This window comes from Papaver somniferum, chromosome 5, assembly GCF_003573695.1.
Source record: "Papaver somniferum cultivar HN1 chromosome 5, ASM357369v1, whole genome shotgun sequence".
NCBI classification, from domain to species: Eukaryota; Viridiplantae; Streptophyta; class Magnoliopsida; order Ranunculales; family Papaveraceae; genus Papaver; species Papaver somniferum.
Window position 1 is genome coordinate 143,272,804 of NC_039362.1, and position 10,172 is coordinate 143,282,975.

The following is a 10,172-nucleotide window of genomic DNA, read 5'->3' on the forward strand; positions in this document are numbered from 1 at the left end:
TTAAAAAAACCAAAATCCACAATTTCTGGGTGTAAACGACATTTAGATTTTGATACTGTTTAAATGGACAAAAAATATAAAAATAGCCATGATGTAAACAGTTTCATCCTACCCATTTTCAAATACTTTTTCTTATTTTCAATTTACATCAGGATGCATCCAGTTTCATCCTTGCTATTTTTTAAGTTTAAGTCCGGATGAATCTAGTTTCATCCTTGCTATTTCTTTTGTGTCCATTTCACTCATACTAGTTTTTACTCGTCCATTTGAACCATGTTTTAAAAATATTTGGACAAATGAGCCATTTTCTTTTATTAATACTAGATGGTTTTCTTTTCTGAACTCTAGTGCTTTGTTTCCTAGTTGACAAGATTTTCTTCTCTTAGCAGTCTCGGTGTTGCTTTAGGAATGCTTGAAGCCTGTATAAACAACAAGGTCTAGCATTGTACAATTTATTTTTTATCTTTATCTTTTCTTTTTTTACCTAAGTTTGGCCCTACCCGACAGTGATTCCTGGGTCGTCCCTGACATATATATATATAGAAAGCCTTCCTATCTCGACGTCTATAAATAGGTCACCAAGCTAAAGCAAGGAAAATAGTAAAAAAACTAGCAACAGTTCTTCTTTCCATGGCTTCCTCCTGCATTCAAAAACCAGTTTTTCTAACTAGGTCACAGCGCCAGCAACAAGCAGCATCCCTTCAACGGCGTGATGAGCATGTTGCATCTGCACAAAAACGTCTTGAAGACAAAGAACGAGATTCGGAGAGAAGAAAAAGAGGAAGAGAATTAGAAGATGAGAAAAGAAGAACTCGAAAAAAATCAGAGAGGAAGAACAAGCAGAGAAGGAGAAAGAAAAAGATCTTGAAGCCATCAGAGAACAATACTTGGGTACATCTAAGAAACCAAAGATGCGAGTCACTAAACCTAGCGAGAAATTTCGCTTTACTTTCGATTGGGATGCCACTGAAGACACTTCAAGAGATTTGAATTCTTTGTATCAAAACCCTCATGAAGCCAGGCTTTTATTCGGCAGAGGCTTTCGTGCCGGTATGGACCGTAGAGAACAGAAAAAGAAAGTAGCAGCTGAACATGCACCAGCAGTTATGAAACAGAAAGAACATGCAGCAGCTGATCGTCTTTACGATACGTCTGACATGAAAATCCATAGGCACTGGTCTGACAAGAAACTGGAAGACATGACTGAACGGGATTGGAGAATATTCAGAGAGGATTTCAATATTTCATACAAGGGTTCAAAAGTACCAAACCCTATGAGGAATTGGCGTGAGAGCAAGCTGCTCAGTACTGAGTTGTTGAAAGCTGTGGAGAGAGTTGGGTATAAGACTCTAACACCGATTCAAAAGGATGCGATTCCATTAGTTTGCAGCAACGGGATGTTATTGGAATTGCGCAGACAGGTTCAGGTAAGACTGCTGCTTTTGTACTTCCTATGCTCGCATATATATCTAGACTTCCTCCCATGACCGACGCCAATGCGGAGCAAGGGCCTTATGCTGTTGTTTTGGAGCCTACTAGAGAACTTGCACAACAAATTGAAAACGAAACTATCAAATTTGCTCATTACTTGGGCATCAGAGTTGTTTCTATAGTGGGTAAAAAATCTATTCTGGAACAGGCGGAAGAGGTTAGAAAAGGTTGTGAAGTTATAATTGCAACTCCTGGACGTTTGGGTGATTGTTTGGAGAGCCGTTATGTGGCTTCGCAACAGTGAAGTTATGTTGTTCTTGATGAGGCTGATCGTATGATTGACATGAATTTTGAATCGCAGGTCATGAGAATTTTAGATGCAATGCCTTCCAGTAATTTGAAGCCGGATAATGAAGATGAGGAACTTGACGCGAAACGTACTTATAGGACAACTTACATGTTTAGTGCTACAATGTCGTCTGCCGTGGAGCGATTGGCTAAGAAATACTTGAGGAATCCTGTGGTGGTTACTATTGGAACTGCTGGTGAGGCAAATGAACTTACTACACAGAATGTCACAATGATCAAAGAGTCAGAGAAATTTCCGAAGTTACAGAAGTTGCTCAATGAGCTAGGTGAGAAGACGGCTATTGTATTTACCAATGCAAGGAAATCAGCCGATTCTGTTTCCAAGAATTTGGATTACAATGGTTATCGTGTGACGGTTCTTCATGGAGATCTATCACAGGATCAGAGAGAGAGAAATCTACAAGGGTTTAGAAACAAAAGGTTCAATGTTCTTGTAGCGACTGATGTGGCAGCGCGTGGAATCGATATATCTGATGTTGCTCATGTAATTAACTATGACCTGCCTGGGACAATTGAGATGTACACCCACCGCATTGGAAGAACAGGTCGAGCTGGGAACACAGGTATTGCCACAACATTTTTGACTTTGCATGACTCGGATGTCTTCAAGATTCAAGCCGGGATCATATTCTGATAGGCCTGCTCGACGAAATGACTAGAGCTCTCGATGACACCTTCCGAAACTGATGGCAGATATTCTTCCTTCTTTTTTTTTTTTTTTTTTTTTTTTTTTGGATGTTCAGTTATTCTTGATCATGTGAAAACATTTACAGGTAATTGTTTCAAAACTTCTTTTTTACTCGTTAATTTATTTATTTTTTCGATAGAATTTACTCCATAATTTGGTTGCTCATACTTGCAGGCATACATAATGCGTGTATTCCCAACCAAAACTTGGAAAAACAGCTGAATTGTGTAGTAAAACAGCTGGCCTGATTGATTCTACCACCCATCTTTGAAAAGTATGTAGATTGCAAAATTAGTTTATAAGCCCTGTAGATTGGTACTGAATTCTAAAGAACAGCGAAAAATTGATCCATGACCAAAAATATGTATAAGCCATCACTATTGCTTTATTTTCTTTAGATCGATATTACTATTGCTTTATTAAAAGATATATGCGATCCATTTGTTATTGAACACAACTGGTATTATTTTGAGTTAAACTGTATGCTATTTACAAAAAATTGTACGGAGGACTATAAATGATGCAGAACAGCCTTGGGGAACTATAAATTATACTCAAGGAAAAGCATGTAAACCCTTTAGAGGACTACTTTTTTTTTTCCTTTCTGTGATGTCAGCTTGTGGGTAGCAAACCAATATTGGAACCTGACTAGAGATAAAAATGAAGGGGCTCGACCAAGTGTCCAAAGGGATTCCCTAACTGATTGCATGAGAGCCAGCCTTGAGCGAATCTATCTAGTGATGCACGGTCAGAGACTTCTGTTTGTAGTTGTAAAGCCGGAGTTATAGTCGCTGCGAAAAATACATCTTCCTCCAGATTCAGTTTTTACCTCATGCTTCTGAAGAATAAGATCCTCCACAGTTTCTGTACCAACAGGAGTTCCTTTTCTGCATTTCGAGGTCCATTATGAACATACAAACATGTGAGGAAGGAGCAGGAAAAATAAGGCAACTGAGAAAGAAAGGAACATAACAGAAACCAAAAAAAAAAAAAGGAAAATCAAAAGAGACAAATTTATAAAAGAATCGATAACTGTAGACTACATTTTGCAAGCACTCTCATACGCAGGTTAATCACTCACTATATTTCATCTTCCGAAGAAACAAGTACTCAAACCAATGTTGCAGAACAAGTAGAGCTGTAGAGGTGATTGATATTATGCTAACTTTTAAAACTCCACGAAGATGAAGTGTTCATATAGAAGATGTTACTAAAAGATTACTGTATACTTTATAACTGTCTATGATTTGGATATGTAACGCTTTCATGCTATTGCTTCCTTAGTTTTGTTTTTGATTTTTTGATAAATAAATCAATTTGTAAGTTTACTCAAACAAGACAATCAAACTTACTCTGATTCCAGGTTCTTTTAGATTCTCCAAGGACTGTGCAAGCTCCACGTGTTTAGACGATGTTGCATGCAACGCCTAAAGAAAGTAGATGTGTAAGTGAAGAAGCAAAACGGCTACGTCTATAGATGTTGTAAAATGCAAATTATATAAATAACGTAATGGAAGAAAAGATTAACAATAAGAATGACAACTTGAGAAAATCCCTTACTCTTTTTGTTTTCTGCAGGTCAAACTCGATGCCTTTAATACGATTCAATGACTCTAGAAGTATGTCTTCTTTCTCCAGAGGAATTTTCACAGGCTTATTTGAAATTTCTGTAACTAATTCTTCTAGTCTCTGTAGCCTCTGCATGTATGGACGAACAGTTTCAACTTCCACGGGTATTGGTGCAACTTGGTCTTGAGCAACAGGATTGATTAAATCAGTATGGCGTTGATTTTCTTCCAACGGCTTCACCATGTTACCCCTTTCCCACATTTTTCTTAACATGTACAGTACAAGGTGTAACACTGCTAATAGTTTGAGTACAAAAGTCACCCCTAATCTTTTTAAATGAGATATAAGATCCGTAGGCTGCGTCGCCAGGACGGAGCTGATATTACCATCTGTCATCAAAGACAAATTTTAATTTAGAGAAAACTAGTAATCTGGTATTCATTATATACTAGTAATTTCTCAAGAACGTCAATACTAACAAAACGCTAACCCCGTGATCAGTAACATTCGAATGAAATGATTATGGGCATAGATTTTATAGAAAGAAAACATACATACTCAATACTTAATTTTAGAACCATAATCAATTAGTCAAATTGTTGCTTATTGAAATGGAATAGGGACCCTGCATACAAGACATGCATGAAAGCAATTTAATCAATTAGACATGCATGCTTATCTAGGGAGTCTGAGTAATTTAACAAGGCTCACGCTTTCAGACGCAAAAACAAATGTTAAAGACCACATATTATGGAGTATTTGTGGACATTGGACCACATCAAGGGCTGATTTTGGAGGGAAATTTTGACTCGTCTTATAGACCCATCCTTGCAAAAAATCAGCATTCTAAAAAAATTTAACCACAACAATCTTATGACTTGATCACTTCTAGTCATCAAATAAGCAACGAACTGATGATGGAGTTGTAATTTTATGAATTAGCTAGTTTTCTATGAGAATGAACTACATGACGAAAAAATCATCCTTACAAAACCATGAGTAGATTCACTACAAGGAGGCCTAAGTTTTTCACAAAAAAGTCAGCTATGTGGTCTGCAGGAGAAATGACAGTCCTTTAGCAATTACCTTATCATTATGGTGTGGCACCAATACCGGGGACTACCAAAGTTACAAAACTAATATATATGTAGGAAAGTTTGTGTTTGGCAGTTGCCTTCCTTAAATTGGCTAGTAGGTAATCATTCTAGTCGGATCTTACAAACTAATGATAGAACAAACCGAGTTGATAGTTTAGCGGAAAAAAATAAATATTACATGGTGATATCAAGTCATCATTATGACGTGCAGCGTAGAGTAGTAATTTGAAGTCAGACAACAACCTCATAACATGACAAAAAGATAAGCATGGTGTTTAATAGGTGGTACATACCTCCTGAAGCAACATTTCCAGCTCTAACAGAGGCACCAACTGGCTCATCCAATTTATGAACCGCCGCAGGATCAGCCATCCTTACCTGAGGAAGTCATATGCACTAGTGTAAATGAAATGTAAACCATTTTCAGACAATTACTTATGCAAATTTCCGTGCACGTAAGATTCAACTACTGCTGCTTTCACAAGACACATGTTAAAATAAAAGCATAATCCAGCAGCTTGATTCACTGAATAGTCGGCAACTAACATCAAAAAATTGTTTTAATGTTCGAGAAACTTTTGACATGGGAAGTATGTTATGGATGATGATTCTAATTATGAGAAACATAGTAACCACTAATCAATTTCACACATTTTTGTAATCTTTTCCATCAATGTGGTCACAACTGTAGAACCCCGTCACTTGATTCATTGTAGAAACTTTTACAATCACAACTTGGTTGTGTACGCTGGACAAAATAACACCCAATACTGCAGCAATTTAGGTGTAATATGGCAGAGTGAAAATGACCAGTGAAACCCAAACTCTTCACCATTCTAATAAAGTTTGATGATCTGGATGTAAGAGAAACTTTATTTCCCCTTGCTAGAGGTACTTAGATTTCGGACCTAAACGGTCTGAGTAACTTCAAACTCTAGGCCTTATCAATTTAATACAGAACTTATATACTTTGATGAGATCTCTCAGTCTCATGTATTATATTTCGATAGTAAGCATAACTTTAAGCCTTGGCTTAATTCCCAAATCAAAGTGAAATGCTCCAGTTTCAGTGTTGCAAATGAGAAATGGCTAACGACCATTTATAGAGAAAATTGAAAATTTAAAGATTTCACAATATGTTCCCCCAAATTTTCAAGATTAGCACAACTATGGATAACTAGATCAGAAAACTCACGTGTTCACCAAGTTTAACTGATTGGATCAAAGCTGAAGTCCGTAAGCCCGTTGAGGACCGTAAGTCTTCAAAGTCAGATCCTGACTCCGCAGAACATATTTCATTATTTACAGACTGTAAATAAAGTAAGAGCATTTTAGTCCACGAGGAATATAATATCAAACTGACCAGTTGAGAAATATAAGCAACTCCATGCATCTGATCTAGTATCACCTTGAAAACAGGCAATGTGACTGGCAAGTGTTTGTTGCCATCTCCATCATCAGAAGTACTGGATTCCCTCATATTATGTACTACCTGCACAAAAAGGGTCATAAGAAGTGATGGATTAGCTTTTACTTTTAGACAAAAAAGTTACAAAAGGTCCAGGCAACTTGTTTTAACTTTTTAACTATTTAAGGTATTATATAAGTTCTTAACCCTGTTAACCATACAGGTACAAAAATCAACTAGGTTTACTACCTTAGTGCTAAACAGTACCTTATCTTAAAACTTCGAGTACTGTTTTTTTATTTAAAATACCACAAACATACCACTTAATATATTCCCAGGTTTTGTTGTCTTAGTCACCTAGTTCATTATATGTATAAAGGTCATTATGCAGGGCAACTGATTTAAGAAGACATACCTTCATTACTTCGGGATCATTCCATGGTCCCTTACCAGATCTAAGACACCCACCTAAAGTTGAACATGTGCAAGAGCCACCAAGAAAATCCGGCAATTGGCTTTTGAAAAGGAGAAGGATATCAAAATGTTAGAACAATAGTTACAACACACCTCCAAAACACTGTAAAACAAAGAGTAGGAGAAGCTTAAACCTTGAATCTATAAGTTGCAGCAGCTTATTCTGGTATTTATTTCCTAAAACCTGTGAATTAAGCCAAAAGTTAAACACTGTTACTTTGTTTAATACATGTTAATGGCCCACAAAAAAGTGAAGTACCTTACATTTATCTTTGCAGTAGTCCTTGGGTCAAGAAAACCTTTTACAGTGTTCCACAGTAACTTAAACCCATTGCCGGCATTAACAATGTACATCTGATGTAAAGTCTGCAAAACAGAAGCTGGTACAAGTAAAACATCTGTGATTATTTCTTAAGAACTAGATTCATGTTCCAAGTTTTTTGTACTGAACTGAACACACACCTCTGGATAATTATTACCATCAATCTTTTGTATGCGCATAAGAAGATCATTTGCAACCTTCCCGAAACTCATCCAGTTCTGCATATCAACTACGTCAGGAGAAACAAACACTACCAAACAGGAAAAAGAACAAATGGAGGACTATCTTTAGGCTCGAAGCTTACCACCCCATTGACATCCAATATTGTTGTTGTCGTATCAATATGTCTCTTGGCTGCAATTGAACATGCTGGAAACTTCTCAAGGAAGGTCTTCTCAAACCCCTGAACATGGTACTTCAGAAACCGGTCCACTGTGGTCACATTCATTAGCTTACCTGGTTCAACTTTACCAACTCTTTCTATATATACAGGTCTCCCCTCTTTGTCTACCCCATGGTAACCATGAGGATAATGACGTTGAACTTCGTCAAATTCTTCAAAATTGAAATCCTGAATAAAAGTTCATTAATTTTTAAATCCATAGAACGCTGAGAATGATTCTAAAGGTGGTGGAACATCGACAACAGGGTTAGATTTCTTAGAGTATTAGTGTGAGTCACCAGTGAAGTCAGGATTTATGAGTTCAGTGACTTATTAAAGCTGACTATTGTAGTAAGAAGTTCATGTCAGTCAACATACTAACTGTTACAGACTTAAAGAAGGAGATTCGTTAATGAACTTAATATCCGAAATTAAGGACCTAATCTCCAAAACAAATTGAAGAAGTTTCAGTTTTTGGCAGCACTGTTTCAACTAGTATGTGAGACTAAAGACCTAATTTCAAATTACAAAATGAATGAGAACTCCATCACTTCTGTTCTGTAGCACTTGCAGATACATCTCACTAGAATCTTATAGTGCGATATGAAGTCAACTGTCTATGAAAGTTGGATTCTCAAAGAAGGTGTGAACTCCAAGTCATCAACTAGCATTCAACTATATATAAAATGGCGGGTGTGCACAAGCCACATAGGAAGTCAAACATCAGAAGCAACTCAAGAATAATCCTATCCTAAAGATTGATATTCACCCTCTCTTGTTAACTCTAGTATCATAGCACACTGATCACTTTAGCAGGTGGTCCCTGTAGTATGTGCCAGGCATCTGAAGGTGTAGTTTCTGTTGAAGGTATGTATATCAGGTCCTATGGACATGGTGTTACAATAGATTATGATTATCTAAGTACCACTGCACAATGTTAGCTCTCAAGACCTAACTAATAACTCGATCTTTCATAAACAGAACTCCCGGTGGACACCCATCCTAAAAAATTGTGTCAGTTATAGTTTACATACTGGCTTTCAGATAACAATCTAAGGTAATGCTGATTAAAACTAATAAATCATTCTACTTATATCAGAGATGTGAAAGGTGTCCCTATTAGCATTTTGATGAATATGATGAGGAGCATTGTAGATGGTATAACACTAAAACTATTCAAACAGTAGAAAATGGTACTGATAACACATCTCATAGGTACCTGTAAAATAGAATCCACCCCGTTCTCTTTTCTCCACTGGAGCATTTCTTCCCACATGTGAAGTGCCTTTTCGATATCAAATTTCCGTGCTTTCAAAAATCTGCAGGAAACCATACTCTTAACACTAAATGAAAACTAAGCTGATTCCACACTGATTAAGCAATGAATTATTTATTTAGTTTTACCTCCTCATTGTATGGTAATGATCATGTTGAGCTGGAAGTAGATCCTTGGAAATTAAGACCTTCCTGAATGCTTCAACTGATTCTACCTCCTCTGCATCTCTATAATCTTCAATCGGAAACCTACAATCGCTTACTCTTCCCCTTCGCCGTTTAATACTATGACTCAATTTAGTAGATGCATGCATTGCTTTCTTTTTGAGAGATCCGATCCTAGCTCTTCGTATTCTCTCATCATCAAATATTATATCAGGATCCGATTTTCTTGAAATCTCTTCTTCTTGAACTAATAATCCTTCACCAACTATTACAATCAAAAATAAAACAAGAATTATCCACCGGATCCGGAAAAGCAAATCTCAAAAAAAAAAAAATGAAATACAAATTACCTGTCATTCTTCTCAATTGCAATTCAATTAGAAAGATTCTGATTTCATCTACATTAAACAACAACAACAAATTTACACATTCAATTCCCAAATCTGACATCAAACAAAATCAAAAGAAAACTTAAAATTACAAACCTGAGCTCCCCGGCGCACCAAAGATCCGGTTGTTGAAGAATTCAGAATGACTAAAAATTTGGAAATCAAATATAAAAACAATTTCCAATCCAAATGATCAAAAATCAAATAACAATTTCCCAAATACAAGGAAAAAAAATGAATTGTCAAAAGAAATCTCTCTCTATCAACAAATAGATTAAAGGTATTAGTTGTTGGACAATTCAGACTCTAAAAAACACCACATTTTCTCTCTCTTACTCTTCCAATAAAAACACACACTATGGAGGTGGGAGGAGGAGGAATATATTTTATTATTATTGAATAGTATTTTTTTTCCAAATATATGAAAGTTTGAGGGAAATACAAAGGAACAAGCAACGCAAAGCAGCTCGTTATATTAGTTGGGTTTCTGTGAAGACGAAGAAGAAGTAAGTAAGAAAGAAAAGTGTTAGCGTTTTTCTGGTACTTAACGCCCCCACGTTACGTTGTTGTTGTTTTTTACTGCGAAGTTCAACTTGGAATAGA

At 36.5% G+C, this 10,172-nt stretch overlaps 1 protein-coding gene and 1 pseudogene across 1 annotated transcript; one reads left to right on the top strand and one right to left on the bottom strand.

Moving 5' to 3' along the window:
* The first annotated feature begins 630 nt into the window (after window positions 1–630).
* Window positions 631–2,434, top strand: LOC113279774 (annotated as a pseudogene).
* A 447-nt stretch (window positions 2,435–2,881) lies between these two features.
* On the bottom strand, window positions 2,882–10,125 carry LOC113283024 (phosphatidylinositol/phosphatidylcholine transfer protein SFH9-like). Its single transcript, XM_026532158.1, has 15 exons — window positions 9,666–10,125; window positions 9,531–9,578; window positions 9,145–9,445; window positions 8,960–9,059; window positions 7,663–7,929; window positions 7,499–7,576; window positions 7,301–7,402; window positions 7,171–7,220; window positions 6,978–7,077; window positions 6,563–6,646; window positions 6,350–6,463; window positions 5,448–5,532; window positions 4,049–4,446; window positions 3,841–3,915; window positions 2,882–3,375 (listed from the first exon to the last, which is right to left on the bottom strand). The coding sequence occupies exons 2-15, from the start codon at window positions 9,535–9,537 to the stop codon at window positions 3,319–3,321; spliced, it is 1,818 nt and encodes a 605-aa protein (XP_026387943.1). The 5' UTR covers window positions 9,538–9,578; window positions 9,666–10,125; the 3' UTR covers window positions 2,882–3,318.
* Between the last annotated feature and the right edge of the window lie 47 nt (window positions 10,126–10,172).